This window comes from Hylobates moloch, unplaced genomic scaffold, assembly GCF_009828535.3.
Source record: "Hylobates moloch isolate HMO894 unplaced genomic scaffold, HMol_V3 SCAFFOLD_10, whole genome shotgun sequence".
Classification (NCBI taxonomy): Eukaryota; Metazoa; Chordata; class Mammalia; order Primates; family Hylobatidae; genus Hylobates; species Hylobates moloch.
This window is the reverse complement of record NW_026652285.1, coordinates 51349005-51376948: the sequence shown is the minus strand read 5'-3', so window position 1 is coordinate 51376948 and position 27944 is coordinate 51349005. Positions and strand designations below refer to the sequence as shown.

General features: G+C 43.4%; 1 protein-coding gene across 2 annotated transcripts in view; it reads right to left on the bottom strand.

Annotated features, from left to right (window-relative positions):
* PSAT1 (phosphoserine aminotransferase 1) overlaps positions 1-27926 on the bottom strand; it is a 56775-nt gene extending 28849 nt beyond the window's left edge. The window contains exons 1-2 of one of the 2 annotated variants that reach the window (XM_032164355.2): positions 27528-27926; positions 1122-1182 (exon numbers count right to left, since the gene is read on the bottom strand). In XM_032164355.2, the coding sequence (XP_032020246.1) occupies positions 1122-1182; positions 27528-27569 (103 nt within the window). In that variant the 5' untranslated portion in view covers positions 27570-27926. Of the gene's footprint in view, positions 1-1121; positions 1183-4499; positions 4654-27527 lie in introns of those variants that run through there. The other variant, XM_032164354.2, reaches the window with a different exon arrangement.
* Between the last annotated feature and the right edge of the window lie 18 nt (positions 27927-27944).

Genomic DNA, 27944 nt, shown 5'->3' with positions numbered 1-27944 from the left:
ACTGATTTTCAAATTGCAAACATTTTAGCTTGATAGTCATGGCAGGAGGATTTTTCAAGTGGTACATTCATTGAGCAAGCTATTTATTAATTCATCACTCTGTGATGCTCTCTGTGATTCTTCTTACCATCTCTTTCTCACAAATAGGAATCCATGTGCAATAGTTGCCCTTTAGGTCTAGAGCACAAAATTCCATGCTGTGATCTCACTTCACAGAAATCTAAGTATATGTCCCAAACCAACAGGAACAAAATTTAACAGAAATAAGCAATACAGTTAACCCTGTGGTCTCTTAATACCATGCAGTCTTCAGAACCACCAAAAATAAAAGAAAATAAGTTTTAGAATGCAGAGGTCCTCTTCTCAAAAAATACAGGGGAAACTTAATAAGATTATCAATGTTCGAGGTCTTCATAAAAGGCTTATGTACTTTTAAACTTTAATGAGGTTGTATTTAAGTACAATAAAAACTGTAAATTGAATGTAAAGCAATATTATAAATGTTTAGAGGCACTGTTATGCAAATATACAGTATCTTCCGATCCTAAATCCTATAATTAGCAAAAACCAATTATGACAGGGTAAGCTGAGATGTCAGAACCTCTCACCAGCATTTATGCTATTTTCAAAATGGTTTCTGTCAGACACACAACCCAAGCTATTAAAGTTTAAAAATGTATCTATAAAGGCCTATAGGAAGACCCTATAGGCCCTGTAATTCTATATTTGATGCATTTAAATTAGTTCCCTTTGAGCCAGGGCTCAGTGGCTCAAGCCTGTAATCCCAAAACTTTGGGAGGCCAATGTGGGAGGATTGCTTGAGGCCACGAATTTCAGATCAGCCTGGGCAGCAAAGTGAGATCCCATCTCATGGGATCTTTAAAAAATGTTTTAAACATTTAAAAAAAATTAGCCAGGTGTGGTGACGTGTACCTATAGTCCTAGCTACTCAGAAGGCTGAGGCAGGAGGGTCACTTGAGCCCAGCAGTTGGAGGCTGCAGTGAACTATGATCATGCCACTGTACTCCAGCCTGGGTGACAGAGCAGGACCCTGCCTCTAAAAAAAAAAAAAAGCTTCCTTTGAAACATGGATATTCACAGAATTCAAAAGTAAATCTTACCAAGAACACTAATGCCAACTCCTTTGTAGTCTAATAACTCCTTTTGTATCTCTAACAACACCTAGAAAAAAATAAAGGAAAATAGGGTTATTTCAATATGCTCTGCACTGCTTTCCCTCTGCACATATAAACCTGAGGAGGGGACAAGGAAGGGTCTACAGTGAGGTCCCCAGGCATCCATCCCCACCCACAGCCAGTCTCCTTCCTCCCCATGTCCACAATGCCAGCGATGACGCAACTTACACACAAGGTAAGCATGAAATTAGGCAATGTGACTGATGTTGATACACTTTTTCCAAAGGCCTGAATTTACTGATACCCTAGAAAATGTCCCCTTCACAAATCTCATTCACCACCCTCCTAAAGCTAAAGTACAGAATGCATAAAGTTCTGGGTTAAAGGGACAACAATAAAAAAATTATGCCCAGATTATACAGGTAACTCAATTTTCCAATCTCTTTTGGTCTAAGGTGCTAGACTGGGAAGCGTGGGGTGGGCAGGAAGAAGGAAGAGCCTGCTGTGAATAAGATTTGTCCCAGGGTGCTGCAACAAGACTGGCACAATGTTGATAGTTGTTGAGTCTCAGAGATGGGTCCTTGGAGGTTCATTACACTACTTTTATCTTTGTGTATGTGAGGATTCCCATAACAAAAAATAAAGAGAAAAAGCAAAGCTTTAAAAATGAACATAAAATAAGTGCAAAAGCAACCAGCCAGAGAAGGTCTACAAATAGGAGGCGCTTTTTTTTCTTAAGATGATTGCTAAGGAGGGCATCATTAAAACACAGCTATAACCTAAACTGGATTGCAACTTGTCTCAAAAAACAGTATTTTAACAATAAAGAATTAGACAAGGCCGGGCGCGGTGGCTCACGCCTGTAATCCCAGCACTTTGGGAGGCCAAGGCCGGCAGATCACAAGGTCAAGAGATTGAGACCATCTTGGCCAACATGGTGAAACCCCGTCTCTACTAAAAATACAAAAATTAGCTGGGCTTGGTGGTGGGTGCCTGTATCCCAGCTATTCGGGAGGCTGAGGCAGAAGAATCGCTGGAACCCGGGAGGCGGAGGTTTCAGTTAGCTGAGATCACGCCACTGCACTCCAGCCTCGTGACAGAGCAAGACTCTTCTCAAAAAAAAAAAAAAAAAAAAAAAAAGAATTAGATTAAAAAAAGACTGCCTTGATGACTGGGTCTAAGAATGTGTTATTGTTTTCTGAAATGTTGGATGCTTGTTAGCACTAACTGATCAAATAAAATAGAGTGAATCTTTTCTTTTAGTAAAGAGAAACATTTATCTGTGAATAATCTTTGAACTTGTTCTTGAGACTGTATCTTTCTTATAGACAGCATTCGTTGAAAATAGTTCTATAAAATTTTATAACCAAAATAATTACAAGGAGTTTTAAGGACTCCTACTGAAAAATCACACCTCCCTAATCCAGTAGGTTTTTTTTTTTCCAGTTGAAGAATGCATTGCTTTTGTGGATCATAACCAATTTTTTTGTGGTTGTTGTTAACAGACAGGGTCTTGCTCTGTCACCCAGCCTGGAATGCAGTGGGACAATCACAGTTCACTACAGCCTCAAACTCCTGGGCTCAAGAGATCCTCCCACCTTAGCCTCCTGAGTTTCTTGGATTATAGGCGTGTGCCACCACACCCAGCTCACCACTAATTTTTTTAATGAAACAGAACAGACTAGTGCAGGATAGAATACAAAACAGTGTATGTCACAGGTAATTAGGCTACACATCATTTCATAAGGCATTTATTTTTGTTTGAATGTGTATACTTTGTCATTTTGTAAACATGTTTTTCACTGTAGGTTACAGTCAAAAAAAGTTTGAAGGCTTCTCTAATCTTTACTATTCAACTAAATCAGGAAAACACATAAAAGCAACATCTGCCTGCCCCCTCACCCTCCTGCCCCCCAGGTTACATGCAATCCAAGGGCAAAAATCCTCCCAGCAAAATTAATAATAAATAATTGTATTACTGATGACAATTGCCATTACAATTATAGTAATAAATTAATAACGAATTACATAGGGAACAAACATTGGGAACACTCCAAAACATGGGGGGTGGAGGAGGAGGCTACAGGAAATCTCCACAGCTGGAGCAGGGAATCTCGCCTAAAATGAACTGTAACCACTGAGAAAAAATAAGCCCTGTCCTCTAAGCTACTGTGAGCGCTGCCCCTAGAAAAGTAAGAAGTCCTTTCCCCTTTAAAATTGGATTCTCTGTTCTTAGCACAACACAGAGGAGGCTCTGTCCCAGGGAGATTTCTACTCTGCTCAACAATTGATAATTGTAAAATACTTGGCTATGCCTCGTGCTGCTCCAACATATTATCAGCTCTATCCTGGTTAGAAAAATAAAAATCTAACAGCAGCGGCAGCCGCCTGACAATGGGCTCAAGGCACATCGAAGACTTTGCCTTCTTCACTGCGGGTGGGGCTGGGGACGGTGGGTTTGGCGGGGGAGGGGAGGAGCCGGGCTGGGGCCTGGGAAGGCAGAGAGTGAGTTCCACCAGCAAGATCTGACTGTGGCCCGGGAGAGAATTCAATCATTTGGTTTACTCCAGAATGAAATGAACAGAGAATTGAGTTAAGCAGCCCAAAGCCTACCAGAGTTCGAATACTCGAACGCCTTTAGGGGACAAGCAGGTTAAAAAAAGGAGGGGGGTGGGGAGAAAGGCTTTAGGAAAGGGTAGGTTCTATGGGGGACAAGGAGGGGAAAGTTGGACTGAAGGTTTTCAAATTTACATTTCTGAAAAGCAGTGTTCCTAAGTGCTGGCTAAAGCAAACACGGGTGTAAGGGGCAGGGGGGCACCCACAGACGGACCTTTAAGTTTGCAATCCCTTTCAGCTAACGTGATCCACTGCAATATGCAGAACCTGTCATCGGTTCATTCCCATTCATCACTCATTCACACTATGTCCATTCATGTATCCGCTCCACACTGCCCGGGCTCGCCGCACAGCTGCGCGAGGCGAACGCAGAGATCAGAGCTTTTTCTTTTTCGCCCCGCCCCAGCCCCCGGACCGGCCCAGGAGATGGCACAGCCTGGGCGTCTGCAGGTGCGTAGCACCGGCGCGACAGCAGGCCCCGGCCAGCTGAGTCGTGCACTGCCTCGCACCAGCAGTCAGGGCCAGGGGCAGCTGCACGGGCACGCCTCGCCGAGCTTCCTCACCAACTGCATTCTTCCCGAAGCCCGCTTGCCAGAGCTGCTGATCCCGCTGTGCACGCTGATGCAAGCGCCTAGAGGACTCAAGGCAGGGAGCGGGAATCCGAGTGCCACACGCAGGGATGCAAACCCACCCGCGTACGTGCTCCCGCCTGAACCTCACTCCCGGCGCCCGCTCACGGGGACTTACTGAGTGCGGCAGCTTGGCGGGACCAGGCCCAAAGTTGACCACCTGCCTGGGGGCGTCCATGGTGCGGCGGCGAGGGCGCTGAGTCAGCCAAGGAGGACCGAACGCGTGAACGGCTGGCGTTCCCGGCCGCTGCGGTGAGAGTCTGCAGCCGGCTCCGAACCCCCGCCTTGTTCCAGCGCCGAGTCGGCGCCCCATTGGCCCGTGGTGTCGGAGGCCCTGCGCTGATTGGCTCGCGCGAAGGAGCTCGCATCCCCATTGGTCGCGCTTCTGAGCCGAGTCGGAGCAGTTGCTCCTCCTCGAGTTTACCGTTTCAACCCCCATTTTTGATCAATGCAAGGAGCGCGCGGGATTGCGCCAGCCAGCCGAGCCGGCTCGGCTGCGCGCTCGCCCGAGGATTGTGGGCGGCGGGAAGAGGCTGCCCCTGCCAACCTGCCTTCGCCCCTTGAGCCCTCAATCAGGCCGGTTCCAGTCCTCCAACCCCAGAGGACCTCAGCTCCTCTATCTTGGCCGAAAGGGCAGTTACCGAGCAGATTTGTAGCCCCCATCCACCCACCTCTCCACCACCAGCCCCCAGTTTGGGCTGTGATGTATTTGTTCCAGAACCAGCAGTCACTAATCTACCAAACTTTTCAAAGCACCCCCACGGGCGTCAGATACCCCAGTGGAGAGAGAGGACCCCCCAAGATTGGAAGCGCAGGATGAAGAAGGGCCGGGGGTGGGTGGATACGGTTCTTTGTATTTGCACGTGGGTCCCGAGTTCCTGCAGGATTAAAGAACGGAGGTGGCCAAGGACGCAGGGAGGAGCTATAGCCTGGGAAGCGCGGATGCCCGCCAGGCAAGTCCTTTAAAGTCGCTGATTCTCCATTTCCTCCTTTGTGAAACGAGTGAGCTGGAACCCTGCGACAGCTCTCAGGTTGCGCCCGCGCTGACAAGCTGTGAGTTTAGAAACGTGAGGAGATATTAACAAGAACGCGATACCCATAGGGCGCTGCAGCCCAAACCAGAGGAAGGTGGCCGCTAGCCAGGCCAGGCGCAGGGCCAGAGCTGCACAAACTTTTCCACGGAAGTGTCCTTCTCAAAAGAACTCCAGTGGAGACCCGCATGGGGTTCTGAAACAGAAAACCCTTCCCCCTACCCTGCAAGAAAGAAGTTCCTTTGAAGTCTGGAATTTCATCATTTTTAAACTGTGAATTTTGCATTCTCTGCCATAATTTAACCTAGTTTCTTTTAATGTAAAAATATTTTCCCTGAGTAAAATTGATGCGCCAGGAATATATACAGTCCAACTGCCCCGTTTAGAGAAGGCTTGTAACTGGACAGGGCTTTGGCTTTTGTTTGCTTTTCCTGATGAAAATGTGGGCGGTATGGGGCTGAGAGCAGAGGCACTGCTCTGGATCTGGGAATTGGAGGGCAAAGTTTCCAGAAAAAGGCAAAATGAACAAGGCCCCTGCGTTCCTCAGCAACTTCATTAAGAAAACCGCAACATTGAAGACAGAAATCTCAGCCCAAAAACTCAGGCATGCAAGAAGCATCACATATCCATTATTTCATGTAAATAACTCAGTTATTATATATTAGTAGCTGCCCCTAGCAGCTAATCTACTGGAGACTAAGGGAGTCAGACTTCATCCTTCCTGGAGTTAGTTCCTAACACCAGGGATATACACAGTCCCATGTAGTGGGTTGGGAGAAGGGACGGCACATCCATTTGGTCCTCTGTTCCCAAAAGATATGGCTGAGTTGTTTCCACTGCCCAAGCTATGTGGCTGCTTGGGTTGATGAGCTCCCTACTACTTCTGTATCCCACTAGGGGCACAGGAATTTGGGGTGGGTGGCGGTGGCTATTGTCTCATCTGCTAAGACATCCCATGAAGCTATTCCTCCCAGGGGTCCTGCAGTTTCCAAGACGGTATTTCAGGGACACAAATCACACATACCCTCAGCCTCAGGACCCACTGACCTCTGTTTGTCTTCCTCCTGCCCCTGGGCAATCTCCTTTTCAGTCTAGAGAAAATCTGTCTTTTCCATGTTTCTTCCTCACACTGTGCCCACAAACACCTTAAACCAGAGCCACAAACTCAAATGCCTCCAGGGGCCACTCAGGGATAGGAAACAAGTAGTGGGAACTGTGGCAAATTGAGTTCATTTGTCCATTTGTGGCAGAGGGGCACGCGGCCACTGCACATTTATGATTCCCCCCATCCATGGGATAGGGTTGGTGGCAGGAAGTGGCTGCTCAGACCGGCTTCATGTTTCCCAGCTCCCTTTGCATCTAGGTGAGCCACATGACTGGGTCCCCCCAGTGGAATGTGGGCCAAGTGGATGTGTGTCACTTTCAGGCCAGGGCGGTTGAGAAATGGGTGTGCTTCTCCACTTCCTTTTTCCCATTCCACAGGCTGAAAACAAAAAACTCCCTGGCCCCTAAGGACAGTGGAGAAACAGCAAACAGGGAGCCCCAAGTCCCTGAATCACCTGCACCAGACTTGTCATATGTAAGTGAGAAATCAACTTCTTTTGTGCTATGTCACTGAAATATGAGAGGCGATTTGTTACAGCAGCTCACATTATCCTAATTATTATGCCATCCTAAATGCAACAGCTGAAGTTCAGATCCAGCTGGTTGTTGCCAAGTAGGCAAATGAAGTTGCTTGAGCTATCTTCACATTTTGAAAGAAAACCCAGGAACCCAGATTTTTATGTGACATCTCATTTTTAAACATCTACAAATGTAAATTTCAGCAAAACACTGTACAGATCAATATTCTGAGGGGCAAACTCCAGCTTATCTGAGGCCTTATTGAGCCTACATGTAACAAACTCTCCGAAGGACTGTTTATAGTGTTCTGCCCTCAAATTTCCTCCAGTTCAACAAGGAACACTCTCAGCTAAGTGCTTGAATAAAGAAGCAGCAAAGGAGGAAACATAATTTAATCTCAAAATATTTTGTCCTTCTTGCCTATTTTGCACTGATCTATAAAGACAGTCCAGGCCGGGCACGGTGGTTCACACCTGTAATCCCAGCACTTTGGGAGGCAGAGGCAGGTGGATCATGAGGTCAGGAGATCGAGACCATCCTGGCTAAAACGGTGAAACCCCGTCTCTACTAAAAATACAAAAAATTAGCTGGGCATGGTGGCGGGCGCCTGTGGTCCCAGCTACTTCGGAGGCTGAGGCAGGAGAATGGCATGAACCCAGGAGGCGGAGCTTGCAGTGAGCCAAGATCGCACCACTGCACTCCAGCCTGGGAGACAGAGTGAGACTCCGTCTCAAAAAAAAAAAAAAAAGAAGACAGTCCAGAGGAACCCCTGCATTGTGTGAGGGATCCTCCCCTCTTAGTAGATTCTCATTTAGCAAGTACAAAGAAGCTTCTTTATGAAATACATATTTTGTAAAAAGGCAGAAATTCAATTTTCACAAGTATTATTCACTGAGTACTTCTATATGTGAAAGATGCTGGGCTCTGCTGCGATTCCCAATGAGATCCAGCCATCCTGTTTAGAGAGGAGTGCGAAGAGAAGTAGGCAACATGAGCAGGAGAGAAAATCTATTTGGAATGAGACAAGATTATTTCTCCTGCCCTTTTTGTAGTTGGAGCTAAAGATCCTTTTCCCTTATCATTATTCCCAGAGAACGTGAGGAAGGGAAGCTGGGCGTGGTGGCTGACACTTATAATCCCAGCACTTTGGGAAGCCTAGGCGGGCGGATCACTTGAGGTTCGGAGTTTGAGACCAGCCTGGCCAACATGGTGAAACCATGTCTCTACTATAAAAAAAAAAATTCAAAAATTAGCCTTGCATGGTGTCTCGCACCCATAGTCCCAGCTACTCAGGAGGCTGAGGGAGGAGAATCGCTGCCCCCAGCTCCAGCAACCCACCATTCTACTTCCTGCCTCTATGAATCTGACCACTCTAAGTACCTCTTGTATGCGGAATCATAGAGAATGATTGATCCCGGGAGGCGGAGGTGGCAATGAGCCAAGGAATCGCTACCCCCAGCTCCAGCAACCACCATTCTACTTCCTGTCTCTATGAATCTGACCACTCTAAGTACCTCTTGTATGCGGAATCATACAGAATGATTGATCCCGGGAGGCGGAGGTGGCAATGAGCCAAGATTGTGCCACTGCACTCCAGCCTGGGTGACAGAGTGAGGCCCTTTCTCAAAACCAAAAAACAATTTAAAAAAGTGGGAGAGAGGCAGTAATCATAGTTTATGTAGCAAAAAGAACTCAAAAGTCAACGTCCTATTACTTTCTTTATTCTGACCCCAACAGATAGGAGAAGATATCCATCCTACTCTCTTTACCTCAATTTATTTCCTTACCTACTTTGATTCATTTTTTTATTGTGACAAAATATGCATAACATGAAATTCACCATTTTCAAGTGTACAGTTAAGTGGCAGTAAGTACAGTCACATTTTTGTGCAATCGTCACCACCATCCACCACCAGAAACCTTTTCATCTTCCCACACTGATACTCTGTACACATTAAACTATAACTCCCGCCACTCCCCAACTCCAGCAACTACCCTTCTGCTTCCTGTCTGTATGAATTTGACCACTCTAAGTACCGCCTGTAAGTGGAATCATAAAGAATTTGCCCTTTTGTGTGACTGGTTTATTTCACTTAGCATGTCTTCAAGGTTTATCCATTGTGCTTCATATTTTTTTTGTAGAGATAGGGGTCTCACTATGTTGCCCAGGATGGTCTCGAATTCCTGCCCTCAAGTGATCCTCCCACCTTGGTCCAACAAAGTCCTGGGATTACAGGCATGAGCCATTGCACCTGGCCTCATTTTGCTTTATTTTTAAAGATTAGTATAGATCTTTAAAAGATCTGCAAGCTTTGCACAAGTGAAATCCCTAAAGAAGTTATTTAAGAGGCATGCTCTCTGGGGACTAGTGGGCAGAATTACACAGGGGATGCACACTGCTTCTACCTCTTACATCCTAAAAAGATTCCAAAGTAGAAAAAGCATCAGAATTTATTTAACTTTTTTTTTTTTTTTTTTTTTAGAGAAAGGGGCACAACTCCTGGCACCATCTCTGTAACGTGTTTACACACTGGTATTCTCCACTCCCAGCCCCGCTGGCTCTGCTCATATGCGTGTGCATTTTTGGGATCGGCACTCTTCATGAGGGCTGCCTCACAGAAGGGTTCCACATGGAAGCCTGAAAACTAGCCACAGACCACTCGTTTCACCACCTGTGCAAAGTCAACACGTGCCTATTTCAGACAACCATCCAAGCTGTTTGAGAACGACTTTTGTAGAGTTAATAGTCTGTGGGTTGTTTTGTTCTTTCCTTTTCTTTATGAGGCCAGAGGAAATACTAAGGCAAAGCACAGAGAGAGAAAATCCAGGGATGACGGGAGCAGAAGCCAGTTCAGGATATGAAAAGTCTTGCTTCTTCCTCTTCTTTTTCTCATGCTTCAAACTGAGTGCCAGCGCCAAAGAACCACGCACACTGCCTCAGAGATAAGCAATGACTGTCATTTAATTGTATTGTTTGGCTTATGTTTTGTACAGAAAGGCAGCAAAGATTAATTAAAAATACAAAGAATTCAAAGCTGCTGGGGATGAGAGGCATTTCTGTAACCATCAAAACGAACTGGGCAGGGGTAAGGGGAGCAGCTGGCTGGAGGGGAGGGAGCTGGAGGGGAGGGAAGACTGGCTCCGCATGTTGTGGTGTGTGCATCTGAGGCATATCCAAGCAGGGTGTGTGTGAAGACTTTTTAATGACGTAGGAATACGCCTTGTATGAAATATCAAAATGAAAGAAAAAGCTGCTTCTCATCGGCACAACAATTAACTATCTCCAAAAACAATTTTTTTAAGCCCACCTCCTTGGAGTCACAAACTCTACTCAAACTTAGACAGCAAATTATAGTCCCAAACCAGACCATCAACAGATGCGTTCAGATTCATTCATTCAACAAATACTGTCACGCATCGCTTAACAACAGGGATATGTTTTGAGAAATGTATCCTTGGGCGATTTCTTCGTTGTGTGAACATCATAGAGTGTGCTTACACAAACCTAGATGGCACAGCCTGCACACACCTAGGCTATATGATACAGCCTAAGCCTATACAGCATGTTACTGTACTGAATACAGTGAAGGTTTGTTGAATGAAAGAATGAGGTTACACATACTATATCTATTGTGATAATTCTGCTAAAACAGAGAAGTCTGTTCCAAAGTTGATGTCTTCACCCCTAGAGACAGAAAACTGCTTATTATTATTAATTATTCTGCACCCCTTTCAGCAAAGTTTCAAAGGAGGTTTCATCTTTCCTCATCCTCAAATTCAATCTGTTCTGCTTCACAACTTTTCTCCACTCTATCGACTTCTATCTCCATGCTGCCTGCCTCGTCCAAGCTCCCATGATCTCTTCTAGACTCCTGGGCCTGGGCTCCTTGCATTGACATCACTGCCTTAGAATCCATTCTCCAAACTGCAACCACAGTCAACTTTTGAAAACATACGTAAGGTAGTTTATGTAGCTCCTCTGCTCAAAGCCCTCTAACAGCTTCCCGTTACATTTAGAACAACCATCAGACTCCTAATGGGCCCACAAGACCACACTTAGCCTGGTTCTTGGTCGTCTCTTGGCTCAGCCCTTGCTTATTTCTCTGGAAACTCACCAGCCTCTGCAATAGTACTTGTTTGTTGTCCATTTCCACACTAGAACATAACTTGCCAGAGAAGCTGAGACTGCACCTGCCTTTTTCACTGCTGTATCCCCAGCATCAAACATATTAGGTGCTTGATAAATATTTCTCGAGTGAATGTACAGGGCAGGAAGAAGGAAATTAATGAAAATGCTAACAGTCTGTTGCTGGGTTGATAATTCTAAAAGAGTGAGGTGAGGATAGGCATAAGACCACCAAAAACCCCTGAAGATCCTGGGACGCCACTCTGCACCCTTTGAGAGCCTGTGGTTCTCCAGGCCCATCCTCCCACAAGTCATTTCTGCCGAGGCTGAAGGCCTCATCGAGTCCTAACATGTCGCCATGCAATTAGGATTCTAGGTCAGTGTCTTCAATGCTGAGTGAAGCTGCATGTGGAAGCTTACCAAATGATATGGTTTGGCTCTGTGTCCCCACTTAAATCTCATGCTGATTTGTAATTCCCAATATTGGGCAAGGGACCTGGTGGGAGGTGATTGGATCATGGGGACAGATTTCCCCCATGCTCTTCTCGTGCTAGTGAGTAAGTTCTCAAGAGATCTGACGGTTTAAAAGTGTGTGGCACTTCCCCCTACCACCCACCACCACTTTGCCGTATTAAGACGTGCTTGTTTTCCCCTTGCCTTCTGCCATGACTCTAAGTTTCCTGAGGCCTCCCAGCCATGCTTCTTGTATAGCCCATGGAACTCTACATCAACTAAAACTCTTTTTTTATAAATTACCCAGTCTCAGGTAGTTCTCAGCAGTGCGAGAATGGACGAATACACCAAATAATTCACCTCCATTCAGCTTGCACTGGATCCAGTCACACTTCTCTGAATTTGCACGACCACTAAAAGTTCATGGCAGACAGTGGCAAGTTGCAGGTTGGTGAAGGGATGTATTTTGTGGAGGGAGAAGAGTTAGTTAGACAGCCAGGCCCACAGGGTAGCATATGTTTGTTTCTCAAACTCACAGAACTGGAAGGAATCTTGGAATGTCATCTAGAATAATCTACCCATGCATTCTGAGAGCCAGTCTCTCCCAGCATTGTCCTGAGGCAGTGGGGAGGAAAAATTACATTGCCCTGTAAATCAGTACAAAGCCATTCCTAGATGACTGCCCAAGGATTTGGGTGGAGGCTTGCAGAACTGAGGAGTGAGATGAAAGAATTTTTAAAGTAATAACATTTATGCTGATTCTGTATATCCCAGCATACTTTAACTTTCATTGCCAAAATGGAACTCTTAGGTAACAAAGAATGACTTGGTGTCCCCAGGCTGGCCCCAGTGTCTCAAGTCGCTAAACATGCATAAACTTCCTTGGACAGCCAAAGATGATTAATGAATCCTAATCAGGTATACTAACTATGTGGAATTAAGGAGCCAAAAGGAACTCTGCAAGCATTCTAAACTGTAAGGTTAGAGATCAAAGAAAATCACCAAGTGTGCTTACGACAAATAATGTCAGGAGCACCCACTCTCTTCCAGACAACACAGGGTCATTTTCATGTACCAAAATATAAAGTATTTTCAGTATGTCTTACATATATTTTGGGGTGTTTGTGATTGAATTATCCAATTTGACTCACAAATCTCCGGAGTTTAGGCCAACTCCTTCACTTTCTGATGAGAAAAATGGTACAAGGAAGTAAAGTGATGCTGTGAGGCTGGGCCGGTTCTTCCACCTGTGGCTTCACACATGGACATCCTGGAACCTACTGGTAACGTATTTTTCCATTTCATAGAAAGAAAAGCCGAAACCCAGATCCAGGATTTGTCCAGGATCACCAGGAGTCTGTTCCGGGCTTTGAACCACGGAGAGAACATCAAATCATTGCATTTCTATTTCAAAGAATATAACTCTTTGTGTTAGGCACACTGCCCTATTTTAAAAATGATGTAAAGGTGTCAGTAAAGTCATTTAAATTGTCCCAGAAGAGAGCAAGCTCTGAGTAATACAAACTGAACCTGAGCAATCAGATGGGATCTAAGAAGTCAAGGGTGTGAGCCGAGGGAGCTGTTGCACAAGCGTGTGACATGCCCTGCCTTGCCCTGCTGCCTGGGGATGCTGCCGCTCCCTCAATAAAATGCTGCATCCTTTCCAAACGGGAGACAAGGCACTCAAAGAGTGCTCTTGTGGCTTTTTGCTGGTGATGCCCTCCTATCCCGCCACTCCCAGATTTTATCCAGAGTCTCTTAAGCAGCCTGGGTTAAGGTTTTCCATTTTTCTCTGTACATTTCCTCTTTTCATGCTCAGCTAGTTCTTACCTCTCATTGTCTAACATCAAGTTAGTTGTTGCCATTGTCCTGGACTTCGATGTTTCTGCGATTGCTGAGTACCATAGGGAAATGTCTAACCATCCTAGGGGTATGGCTCACAGGAGAAGCTATTGGTTTGCAATAAAAATCTTGAGATGTGTTTATGTAGAAGACCCAGTGAACGGAAGAGTCTCCTTCTCTCCTGGTTGAACTTGACATGTTTATACACTGTTTAATACCTGTTTCTTCAGGTACTAAAATACTTTGCCTTTGTTTTTCTAGATCTCCTTATGTAGGAAAAATGTTAATAGCATTTGTTGTTCGGTAACAGTTTTATCCTTTTTAAGGTTTCCTGAGGCAAATTTAACACATGATCACTTTTTTTTTTTTTTTTTTTTTGAGACGGAGTCTTGCTCTGTCTCCCAGGCTGGAGTGCAGTGGCACGATCTCAGCTCACTGCACCTCCGCCTCCTGAGTTCAAATGATTCTCCTGCTTCAGCCTCCTGAGCAGCTGGGATTACAGGCATGTGCCACCACGCCCGGCTAATTTTTGTATTTTTAGTAGAGACAGGGTTTCACCATCTTGGTCAGGCAAGTCTCGAACTCCTGATTTTGTGATCCACCCACCTCGGCCTCCCAAAATGCTGGGATTACAGGCGTGAGCCACCATGCCTGGCCACATGATCACTTTTAAATGTTCAAATACTACAGAAAGTTGGAGTGTAGAAAGGGAAGAACCAGAAAGTAACTCACCCAAGATTAACCACACATTAACGGTGGGAGTGGAACCAGATATCTCTCCTTTGCTCTTAGTCTAGGGTTCAAGATACTTTTCCTGCTACTCCTTGTTTTCTCATGAAAGGCAGGCAATAGCCTAGTCTCCTCCACCCTATAGGAATGCTGGGTGGCCTGTGCCTAATGAGCTGCACCCCTGGACTCTTTTAATTGAAAGTGAAAGATATCCAACTCCAACCAGCTTAGGCAGAAGAGAAATGGATCCATGCATGGAACCTGAAACCAAACCTCAGGGTGGGCGGACAAGGATAAGGCTGCACTTCTAGTTCAACTCAAACAGAAAACCCAAATGCTGTGAGGTATGCATCTCTGTATGTCTTTATTTTCTGTTTTGTTTGTTTGTTTAGAGACAGGGTATTGCTCTGTTGCTCAGGCTGGAGTCCAGTAGCATCACCACAGCTCAATGCAGCCTTGAACTCCTGGACTCAAGCAATCCTCCCACCTCAGCCTTCCAACTGGCAAAGATTCCAGGCACATGCCACTGCACCTGACCATCTGTGTATGTCTTTCTTTGGTTTTGTTTCCTTTTTCTCTTTTTCTTTTTTTTTTTTTTGAAACAGGGTCTCACTCTGTTGCTCAGGCTGGAGTGCAGTGGTGCAATCTCAGCTGAATGCAACCTCCGCTTCCAGGGTTCAAGTGATTCTTCTGCCGCAGCCTCCCTAGTAGCTGGGATTACAGGCATCTGCCACTGCGCCTGGCTAATTTTTGTATTTTTAGTAGAGATATGGTTTCACCATGTTGGCCAGGTTGGTCTTGAACTCCTGACTTCAGTGATCCGCCCGCCTCGGCCTCCCAAAGTGCAGGGACTACAGGCTTAAGCCACTGCACCCAGCCTATATCTTTCCTTTCTAACTTTGCTTCTGTCTTCACATCATTTTATCCACTCAAACTGGCATTCTCCTAAAGCCTATAACCATGGCCAGTGATTGTATCATCTTTGCTGTGAGAGAAGAAGGGACTCTTTTCCCTTGTTTCCAGGTTAAACATCATCTCTCAAGGATTTCAATGCTTTTGAGTCACACACCCATCCTGTACCCAGGAAAGCAGAGCAATCAGATTGGGACCCACTGAACCACCATACTGAAGTGAGGTAGAAACAGTTCAACCCTAAAAGGGGATGCTCTTGGCCAAAGAACCACAGAGGGCTGGGAAGGCAAACGCTGTATGTACCTCCCCTTCCCTCCTCCTTTACACAGCTCTGCCCAGTGACTCCATCTCAATTTTCATCAATAATCTGAATCTTGAGGTGTTTTGCTGATATACACTCTCTCCCAGACAGTCCAGTTCATCATCCACACAGGAAGACTACTTAGAATGAGTTACTAGCCCAGCAGAAATCTGAGTTTCAACAGAAAATCAATGATTAACATTTTATCCCAAAGTGCTAGGTAATATTACAAAAGCAAGTAGTTTTTAAAATCACTGAATCCCTATTGCTCTGAATTGCACATGACCTCAAATGGCTGAACTCAGAAGACCATACCTCATTGAGAAATATTTACCATGCAAGAATTCTTTATCTATCCCAGAGCTTTAGCAAAAAGCCCATCTTTCCTGCACTCCCTGTCCTGTCATCTCAGATTGTACTACTGAGATTTATTAGTTTTATATCTCTGACTAGGACAACTCAAAGATAATAAATATTTCACCTCTTTCTTTTGTTAGAAAACTACAGAATTGTTACTTCTGCAGAAATCTCAATGAATCTTCTCTTCCATTTATGAATTGCATTGTTACAGATATTTTTCAGCCTCAGGATTCGAGCTTCCCCACATCTCACTAGTTTCAAATTATATGAAGGTCAGCAGTAGTGAACATTCAATGCTCTTCCCTCCACATGAATGGGGGCTCCTGTGTTCTGAGCTCACTGCCTGTTGGCCACAATTGGTTGCTTCAGGATGGATCTCCTGATCCAGGGAGTGTTCATCAAAAATCTTTCCCAAGATTTTTGTTTTAATTGTGGTAATAAACACTTAACATTAAATTTACAACTTTAAACATTTTTCAAGTGTATAGTTCCGTTAAGAACATTTACATTGTTGTTCAATCAATCTCTAGAACTTTTTCATCTTGCAAAGCTGAAACTCATTAAACATTAAAGCTGAAACCCATTAAACACCTCTCCATTCTCCTTTCTCCAGCCCCTGGCAACCACCATTCTACTTTCTGTCTCTATGAATTTGACTACTCTAGGTACCTCCCATAAGTGGTATCATATAGTATGTGTCTTTTTGTGACTGGATTCTTTCACTTAGCATAAGGTCCTCAAGGTTCATCCCTGTTGTAGCATGTGTCAGAACATCCTTCCTATTTAAGGCTGAAAAATATTTCATTGTATGTATTGTATATACCACATTTTAAAAATCCATTCATCCATCAGTGGACACCTTTGGGCTCTTGTGAATAATGCTGCTATCGACATGGGTGTACAAATATCTCTTCGAGCCCCTGCTTTCAATTCTTTTGGATATATACCCAAAAGTGGTATTACTGAATCATATGGTAGCTCTATTTTAATTTTGATTTTTTGTTTGTTTTTGCATTTAAAAAAGTTTAAATAGACACAAGGTCTCACTTTGTTACTCAGGCTGGTGTCAAACTCCTGGCCTCAGGTAATCCTCTCAAAGTGCTACAATTACAGGAATGAGCCACCCTACCCTGTTCTATTTTATTTTAGTTTTTTAGGAACCTTCATACTTTTTCCCATACTGGCTACCTCATTTTACACTCTCACCAACAGTGCACAAGGATTCCAATTTCTTCATATCCTTGCTAGCATTTATTTTGTTTTGTTTTGTTAATAGTAGCTATCCTAATAGGTGTAAGATACTTTCCCAGGATTTTTAACTGGAACTGAGAAAATCAGTCTTTCCTATGACAGGAGGTATGCTGTGGAGGTAGAACTCTAGAGTTAATTATGTTTCTTTTTCTTTTTCTTTTTTTGAGTCAGCATCTCACTCTGTCGCCCAAGGTAGTGCGATCACACACAGCTCACAGCAGCCTTGACCTCCCCAGGCTCAGGTGATCCTCCCACCTCAACCTCCCAAGTAGCTGGTGAGAAGTGAAGCTGGCTGGGCTTCTGGGTTGGGTGGGGACTTGGAGAACTTTTCTGTCTAGCTAAAGGATTGTAAACACACCAATCAGCACTCTGTGTCTAGCTAAAGGTTTGTAAACACACCAATCAGCACTCTGTAAAAACACACCAATCAGTGCTCTGTGTCTAGCTAAAGGTTTGTAAATGCACCAATCAGCACTCTGTAAAAATGCACCAATCAGCACTCTGTGTCTAGCTAAAGGTTTGTAAACGCACCAATTAGCACTCTGTAAAATGAACCAATCAGCAGGACGTAGGCAGAGCCAAATAAGAGAATAAAAGCTGGCCACTGGAGCCAGCAGCAGCAACCCTGCCTGGGTCCCCTTCCATGCTGTGGAAGTTTTGTGCTTTCGCTCTTCATAATAAATCCTGCTGCTGCTCATTCTTTGGGTCCGCACTACCTTCATGAGCTGTAACACTCACTGCGAGGGTCTGTGGCTTCATTCCTGAAGTCAGTGAGACCACAAACCTACCGGGAGGAACAAACAACTCTGGACAAGTCACTTTTAAGAGTTGTAACACTCACTGCGAAGCTCTGCGGCTTCACTCTTGAGTCAGCGAGACTCCTGAAGTCAGCAAGACCATGAACCCACTGGAAGGAAGAAACTCCAGACACATCTGAACAGCTGAAGGAACAGACTCCGGACACGCCATCTTTAAGAACTGTAACACTCACCGCGAGGGTCTGCAGCTTCATTCCTGAAGTCAGCAAGACCATGAACCCACCGGGAGGAACAAACAACTCTGGATGAGCCACCTTTAAGAGTTGTAACACTCACTGCGAAGCTCTGTGGTTTCACTCCTGAAGTCAGCGAGACTCCTGAAGTCAGCGAGACCATGAACCCACTGGAAGGAAGAAACTCCAGTCACATCTGAACAGCTGAAGGAAAAAACTCCGGACACACCATCTTTAAGAACTGTAGCACTCACTGCGAGGGTCTGCGGCTTCATTCCTGAAGTCAGCAAGACCACGAACCCACAGGAAGGAAGAAACTCCAGACACATCTGAACAGCTGAAGGAACAAACTCCGGACACACCATCTTTTAGAACTGTAACACTCCCCGCGAGGGTCCGCAGCTTCATTCTTGAAGTCAGCGAGACCAAGAACCCACCAGAAGGAACCAATTCCGGACACACTGGGACTATAGGTGTGTGCCACACCTTCCTAATTTTTGTGTTTTTTTGTAGAGACGGGGTTTTGCCATGTTGCTCAGGCTGGTCTCAAACTCCTGGGCTCAAGTGATCCACCTGCCTCTGCTTTCTAAAGTGCTGGGATTACAGGAGTGAGCCACCATGCCCAGCCACTGTCATGTTTCTTGACATGTGAAGGAAGATGATCCATGTTGAGTGTTTAGGGTACTAATTAATACAATCCTTCTCCTCTCCAAAGTTCTGAATTCAACTGAAACCTGTTCACAGCAGCACAATAGACTCAAATAAAGATGGTAATAGCAGCTTCAGTCCTTTTTAAGGTGGATTGGAGACTATGACTGGAAGCCAAATCCAGGTTGGTCTTCCCATTCCTCTTCCCCCAGCAAATGGAATTTACTTACAAGGCAGTGACAAGCCTGCTACGTCCTGCCTGCAACAGAGGCAGAGAAGGCCCCCATGAATCAACTACAGAAATGAACAAGACCAAAGGGAAAACTGCATGCTACTTGGGGACAGGCAAGATCCAAAAGAGAACCAGAGGAAGGAGGTCAGTCCGCATAATGAGCCTTTAGCAATCTCAGCAGCCTGAATTAGTCACTCCTTCATCCTGGGAGGATACAGGGAGTCTGAAAAGAAGAAGGCTTAGTCCTCAAAACATCTGAGGAAGCCAACACTCATCTTTATGGACTCAGGCTGACACCTGAAGAGAGAGGGAAATGGCCCTCTCCCTTGCTTCCCCAGTGTTTGGCTTATGTTTGGCTTTCTTAGTTTTTGTTTTTGTTTTGGAGATAGGGTCTCGGTCTGTTGCCCAGGCTGGAGTGCAATGGTACTATCACCGTTCACTGCAACCTCCACCTCCCGGGCTCAAGTGGTCCTCCTACCTCAGCCTCCCAAGTAGCTAGGATTACAGGCATGGACCACCAGGCCTGGCTAATTTTTATTTATTTATTATTATTTTTAAATTTGTATTTACTTTAACTTCCGGGATACATGTGCAGAACGTGCAGGCTTGTTACACAGGTACACATGTACATTTTTTTTTTTTTTTTTTGAGACGGAGTCTCGTTCTGTCACCCAGGCTGGAGTGCAGTGCCGCGATCTTGGCTCACTGCAAGCTCCGCCTCCCGGGTTCACACCATTCTCCTGCCTCAGCCTCCCACGTAGCTGGGACTACAGGCGCCCGCCACCATGCCCGGCTAATTTTTTGTATTTTTTAGTAGAGACGGGGTTTCACTGTGTTAGCCAGGATGGTCTCGATCTCCTGACCTTGTGATCCGCCCGCCTCGGCCTCCCAAAGTGCTGGGATTACAGGCATGAGCCACTGCGCCCGGCCACACGTGTACATTTTTAAACTTTTTGTAGAGATAGAGTCTTGCCACGTTGCCTAGGCTGGTCTCAAACTCCTAGATGCAAGCAATCCACATGCCTAAACCTTCTAAAGTGCTGAGATTCCAAGCGTGAGCCATGGAGTGTTGGTGTGCTGGCTTCATTTGGCTTTCTTAACCCCTAGGGTGCAGCACAGCCAGATGCAGCTGTTTCCCCTGGGTAAGGGTGCTGAGTGTCCCTGAGCCTTCCCCCTCACCTGGAAGCCTGCTCCAGGCCATCATCACGACTCCTTCAGGAGTCCTCCTGAGGTCAGTGACTTGGACCCTGAAGGTTCTGAAATGGGTAAGAACAGAACACTGGCTGCATTTACTGAAGGTCATAAATGCCCTAGGTTGGAAATTCACTCTGTAGTCTGTTCTTCATTTTACATTTTCTCAGGTAGGACATTCAATAGAGCTCACTGGAGATTATGCAGTGAACTCAAATGAAGGCATAAAACTTCTCCAAATAATAAATGCCAACAATATTAAAATGCCCTGATTTGAACTATATGAAATACTTCACATTATTAAATTCTCAGGGAGGTATTAAGGTCTAAAAAAAAAAGTCATTTTTCTTGAAAATTGAGGTCTAAAGAAATTAAAAGTCCCAAAATTATTCTCTGTCCAATTTTTTTTTTTGGTTTGGGGTCAGCCAGAGGGCTCATTTAGCAATTGTGGTAGACTCTGACTCCTTTTGCACAGCTGCAGTCCCCTGTAGAAGAACCTTGGCTTCAGGCTCTCCAAAATGCCACTCAAGATCTTGGGCAGCTGTCCTGAGTTCATGACTTATGAACTTAACTGGGAGAAACCCAGTCTTTTGAAGTCAGTTCTGCTGCTGTGGGGCCCTCCCCAACCCTGGCAGAAGTCCAGGGATGGCTGAGGCCTGTGTTTCTGCTGGAGTAGCTCTCCTCTGAAGCTGCTGCTTCTCAAAACCATTAAAAGTAAACCCAAGAGGCTTCTCTGCCTCTTTTGAGGTAAGACTTTCCCAGCTCTAACAAGCACCTGCCTCGTCCATGTGGGACTGTGAAGTCCTTGGAGAAATGAAGTTATTTCTCATTTCCCTGGGAGTTTCTCCTGATAGGAGGCTCACTAGTGCTTCAGCCTTCAGAGCTATGACAGATATAGGAGGCCAAGGACCAGCAAGGCCAATGCTTTCCAACTAAGGCCAAAGGCATGAGGCTTTCCTTCGAGAGAGAACAGGTGAGACAGAATAGCCAGCTGGGGAAGAATTGTGTTATGGTAGAGAAAAATCACGGTTTCCTGATGACAAACATGGAGAAATCCTAAATGATTATAATATTTGTAAACTGAAGATGAGTTAACTCAGATTTGTGGAAAGTTTCATCATGGTTCTCTTTAAGAAAGCAATCACTTGAAAAGCATGGCAAAATCACAGGCAATTGGTGGTGTCCGCCACCACGGCTGGCTAATTTTTTGTATTTTTAGTAGAGACGGGGTTCACCATGTTAGCCAGGATGGTCTCTATCTCCTGACCTCATGATCTGTCCCCCTCGGCCTCCCAAAGTGCTGGGATTACAGGCGTGAGCCACCGCGCCCGGCCCAAATCTACTCTTATTAGTGAGAGAAAACACCACACTGTCGCTTGTGTATTATATTCAACCACTAGGCCTTAAATACTATGGACTTCACATATAAGACAACTGATTTCCAGCTGGGCACTGTGGCTCACGCCTGAAATCCCAGCACTCTGGGAGGCTGAGGTGGGCAGATCACAAGGTCAAGAGTTTGAGACCAGCCTGTCTGGCCAACATGGTGAAACCCCATCTCTACTAAAAATACAAAAATTAGCTGGGCATGGTGATGTGCACCTGTAGTCCCAGCTACTCGGGAGGCTGAGGCAGGAGAATCGCTTGAATCCAGGAGGCGGAGGCTGCAGTGAGCCAGGATCGTGCCACTGCACTCCAGCCTGGCCAGAGCAAGACTGTCTCAAAAAAAAAAAAAGACTGATTTCAGCAAAAAGTTAATATTTTAAATATTTAATTTTTAAAAAACAAAAATGAATGGAATGGAAAGCCATAAGAAAACATTTTGAGGCATTAGCCAATTTAAACTTGTAATTGTTATACCAACTAAATTGGAATTGGAAAAGAGAGCAACTGTAGAAAGTGATATAAGCCTAGGTGTCCCTAAAGAAGAGAAAATGAATACCATTTTCTTTTTTTTTTTTTTTTTTTTTGAGACAGACTCTCGCTCCATCACCCAGGCTGGAGTGCAGTGGCGCGATCTTGGCTCACTGCAAGCTCTGCCTCCCAGGTTCACACCATTCTCCTGTCTCAGCCTCCCGAGTAGCTGGGACTACAGGCACCCGCCACCACACCCGGCTAATTTTTTTGTATTTTTAGTAGAGATGGGTTTTCGCCGTGTTAGCCAGCATGGTCTCAATCTCCTGACCTCGTGATCTGCCCACCTCGGCCTCCCAAAGTGCTGGGATTACAGGCGTGAGTCACCGCGCCCCGCTAATGAATACCATGCCTCACTTGCCGTTCCAGCCAGGCATCACAAAAACAGCCTGCAGTTTACTTGACTGTGAGCAGCAGTGTGGACCTGGGTAGAACTCACTGCTGCAGCCTCTCTGATACATAGTTCTGTTCTTTTGTTATAGTCGGTGACAATAAATATTTGTGGAATAATATTTGTGCGGGAAAGATGCAAAGGCCACATGGTGAAGGAAGAAAACAGGTTTGGAAGTCAACAAATCCTGCTTCTGCCTTGTGCTACTTGAAGCCCTCAACCAAGTGAATCAATACCTCTTGGGCCTCATTTCTTCTTCTTTAAAATAACACCTTTTACTCCTTGTAGGTTTGCAATATTTGGAATAATATACAAAAGTGTCTCCTATCTGCTTACAATAAGGAACTCAATTCTTAGGTAAGATTTAGGTAAAGTTTGGCTTTGGTATAAAGAAATTAGAGCTGGTTAGCTGGCAAACTGATTTTAGTGTTTTCATATCCTACTCAAATTTTATCATTTAAGCTAGGGTTATCTAGCTTTCAAGATTTTGTGGCGTTTTCTTGTTTTCTTAAAGAGATAAAAGCCGCCTTCACATTTCAAGGACTTTGAGGACCATCTTTCTAACACATTAAATAAACCAACTAATCTTCACTGGTCTCTCTGGAACAAGCTAATTATTATTTAATCTGTAAGTGGGTCCTTATCTATTTCTAAACTACCAAGGTTGCCTTTTTTTTTTTTTTTTCAGTTCACAGTGGTTTAAAATGTACAAACTGTACTAAGAGAACTCGGGCATTCTCTGAGCCCTTTCAGCCCCTATCACTCACTATGTGCCTTTGTGAGCAGCCAGCCGTACCTTCTGAGCACCTCAGTCACAGGGCAAAGTCTTCTTGTTTTTTAACTTTTTGACCAAATTATATGTGAAAATTCTCGGGTAGATGTATCAGTTTGAAAACTCAGGTTTTCAGTGTCACAAAAAGGTTCTGAAAAGGGAAATCTAAAGAAAATTACCATAAGACTATGGAGAGTTAAAGAGCTCAAGGAAGGTAGGCTTTGGAAGTAATTTGCAAATGCAGAAATGACTTTTAGCCATAAAATAAAACAAATGTGGGAAAGACTTGCATTGTCCCACGAGTAGCAGTTTTGTCAGAGGTAAACGGAGCAGATGTTTGAAACACTCTAGCCACTGTTTCCAAACAGTAGGACATGACCCATTAGTGGATTGTGAAACATACTTCGTGGGTTGCCAACATAATTTTCTTTAAAGGCAAGGAATAGAACAGAACGTGAATTAGTCACTAGAAGTACAATCAGAGTTGTTTGATGCAATTTTCCATTAATTACACGTGCACACAAGGAAGGTGGGGCCAGGACTACTACTTTTAACTTTGCAGAAAACTTCATTTTTACTGTGGGTTGTGATTAAGTTAAAAACATTTGACTATGCCATGCAGGCGACTCCAACACTTCAGGAATACAAAGCTCTGAAAAGAGGTTATGTAGCAAAGCTCATTTTCATTCACATTGATAAAGAAATAGGTCAGACACATTTTTGAAGAAAAAAAATGGACAGAGCATAAAGGATAACAGAGTATACATTTTCATTTTCTATGATGAAAAGGAATTTTAAAAATCGTCTGTTGTACATAAAAACATTTTTTTAAACCAAACAACCTAGAATCAAATGGAGTAAAATGTGAGAAGCCCCCCTTTATGCCTCCTCCAGCAGACAAAACCACTGTCAATAGCTTGATATGTATTATCACAGACTCTTTTCTAGGGTGCACACACGCATTTATGCTACGTATAGGTAAACAGGTTTTAACTATACAAATGTAAACAGGAGTGTGTGGTTACTGTGCAACTTCTTCTTCCTGTCAATGTCTTAGAAATATTTTCATGTCCACACTAGAGAGCTATTGTCTTTATCTGCTGCAGAGTGTTATATGTCAGAAATTGGTATGTACTAATTCAACAATTTCTGCATTTCTGTACATTTATGCTGTTTCTAATTTTTTATTATCTCAAAAAACACTTCACACAGTCTTGTGTCTGACTCTTTGTGCACTTGTGTGAATATTTCTTCAGGCTGGATGCCTAAAATTAGTCATTAGATCAAAGGCTGGAGACATTTCACGTTGATACACACGGTCAAACTGTCCATCCAAAAGCTGTATCAATTTCTACAATGACTGAGAGTACTCCTTTCCTCACATTATCTCCAGCACTATCACCAGTCTTTAATAATCTGCCATTTCAATATATTGGAAAATAGTATCTCATTTTAACTTTAATTTTCCTGATTGCTTATGAAGTTGAATGTTTATGTTTATAGTCTGTATTTCTTATTTATAAAATATTTTTATAGCCTTTGTCCAATTTGTTTGTAGGTGCTCTTTATATTATCTTAAATCTTCTGTTCTATTACATGTATTTTCCCACTCTTTTATTTATGAAATCTATTTTTATCAAAGTTTTGTAAAAAGTGAAAGGTTTTACTTTTTAAAAATGTAGTCAAATCTATCATTTTTTTTTCATGGCTACTGGGTTTTGTGTCTTGGTTGGGAATGCCTTTCTTACACATTACAATTTTTTTCCAGTATTTTCTTCTAGTTATTTTTAGATTTCCATGTTTATCTTGATTTTTTTCATCCATGATATAAGAAAAAGTAGTAAATAACCTCAACATCATTTACTGAATAGTTCAAACCCTTCTCTACTGACTTGTGATGCCATTTTTTAAATACATATATATATATGTATTTAAATATATAGGTATATTTAATGAAGCCAAGAAGCTAAGCTAAGGAAGTTTCCTTCTATTTCGAGATTGTTAAGAACACCAGAGGATGTTGAATTTATCACATGCTCTTTCAGCTTGTGAAGATGACTATACTTCTTTAATCTGTTAATTTAGTGAGCTACAGTGAGTTACTCTTGACTCAATCTTGCATGTTTTGGTATAAATCTTCCTTGAAAATGATACATCTTTTGCTACAATGCTGAATTCAAACTGCTAGTTTTATTTTGGATTTTTGCACCTACATTAATTGAATTTGGTTTAGTTTTCCTTGTGTTTTATTGTGCAGTTTGCTATAAGGATTATGCTAACCATATGGAATGAATTAAGGAGCTTTACATCTCTTTTCTATCCTCTGGAATGGTTTACAAATAAATGTGCGCCTGGAAGGTTTTTCTTTTTCTTTTCTTGAATCGGAGTCTCACTCTTGCCCAGGCTAGGGAGCAGTGGTGGCATGATCACAGCTCACTGCAGCCTCAAATCCCGGCCTCAAGCAATCCTCCCACTTCAGCCTCCTGAGTGGCTGGGGCTACATGCACGCACCACCATGCCTGGCTAAGTTTTGGGTTTTTTTGTTTTGTTTTGTTTTTTCATTTTTGTAGAGATGAGGTCTTGCCCAGGCTGGTCTCAAACTGCTGGTCTCAGCAATCTTCCCACTTTGTCCTCCCAAAGTGCTGGGATTACAGGTATGAGCCACCACACCTGGCCCCTTTAAAGTTTTTCTAACTGTATTATTATTATTTTTTTTTTGGAGACAGAGTTTCCCTCTTGTCTCCCAGGCTAGAGTGCAACGGTGTGACCTCAGCTCACTGCAACCTCTGCCTCCCAGATTCAAGCAACACTCATGCCTCAGCCTCCTGAGTAGTTGGGATTACAGGTACCCGCCACCATGCCCGGCTAATTTTCGTATTTTTAGTAGAGACGCAGTTTCACTATGTTGGCCAGGCTGGTCTTGAACTCCTCACCTCAGGTGATCCACCCACCTCGGCCTCCCAAAATGATGGGATTACAGGTGTGGGCCACCACGCCCGGCCTCTTTTTAAAAATAAGTTCTTGTCCTATTTTTTCAATTTCTTCTAAGATGTTTCATTTATTTACATTGTCTATTTTTTATCAATTTTTACAATCCCTATTTTTAAACAGTCATCACATTTCATCTAGTCTTTCAAATTTATTGGTTTAACACTATACAATTATAGTAAATTATAAGAGTACTCTCAATTAAAAATATCTCTTCTTGTTGTAGGTATCCTTCTAAAATTATTCCTAATGCTGGCAATTTTTGTTAATTACTTCTTGCTTTTTTTTCTTTATCATATTTTACAAAGGTTTATCTTTCATTTTTAAAAACCTGTGTTTCACTGATCAAAATTTGCTATTTTATTCATTTCTGCTTTTACCAATTCCTCACCTTTCTTTTGGTTTATCTCTTTCTTAGCTTTAAATGTTTAATTCATCTCTTTTGTCTTCTTTCTTCCTGGAAAGTAAATCAAAATCTATACAATTTCCTCTAACACCTATTTGGTAGAATTCCTCAGCTTTAAAGAAGTTTTTACTAATTCTAAATAATTGCAATTTGTTTTGATTTCTCTTTTAAATATTTAGAAGATCATTTAAAAATTTCCAAGTGGACAGGCCTTTTGTAACTATTATTACATTATACAAAGAGCACATGATCTGTATGATCTTTGAATTTTGTAAGTTTTTTACCTTCATAGGAATCATTTATATGAATGTTCTATTGGTTTTCCAGGAGAATATACTTTGTATTCATCATGGATACAAAATATTTATGTTCAATGGTATCTTTCATATTTTGATCTAGGGATGGGCAAGAGGGATGAATTTTTTAAGCTCTAATACTATTATACAGTAAAACTAATTTTTTGAGAGTATGCAGTTCTATAAATTTTAACATATGTATAGACTCATGTTACCACCACCGCAATCAGGATACAGAACTGTTCATCACCAAAACAAACAAACAAATAAACAAACTCCCTTGTACAGCCTCTTTGTAATCAACTCCTCCCAACCCCAACACCTGGCAATCTCCAATCTGTTCTGTCACTATAGTTTTGTCTTTTCAAGAATGTCATATAAATGGAATCATACAGAATGTAGCCTTCTGAGACTAGCTTTTTCACTCAGCATATGACGTTGAGATTCATCCAAATTGTGGCATGTTTGCCATCATATGGATGCATCTCTATCCATTCACCTGTTGGAAGACATCTTGGTCACTATGAATGGAGCTGCTATAAATATCCATGCACAGGTTTTGTGTGAACTAACTTTTCATCTCTCTAAATACCCAGGAGTGGGACTGCTGGGTCATATGGTATGTGTATGTTAGCATTTAAAGAAACTGCCGAACTGTTTTGAGTGACTGAGTCATTTTGCATTCCTACCAGCTGTGAGGAACTCCAGTTGCTCTGCATATTTATCAGCATTTCAAAATGTTAGCCATTCTAGTGTGTGTGCAGCAGTTGATCCACTGATTCTGAAAAGAGATGTGTTAAAACTCCTTGTTATAACTGGTTTGTCCGTTTTTCCTTGTATTTCTAAATTCTTACCCTATAATTTTAAGATGAAGGTTTTTGTTTGTTTTGAGATGGAGTCTCCTCTATGGACCAGGCTGGAGTGCAGCGGTGCCATCTCAGCTCACTGCAAACTCCACCTCCCAGGTTCAAGCGATTGTCCTGCCTCAGCCTCCCGAGTAGCTGGGATTACAGGCATGGGCCATGACACCCGGCTAATTTTTTTCTTTTCTTTTCTTTTTTCTTTTTTTGTATTTTTAGTAGAGACAGAGTTTTGCCATGTTGGCC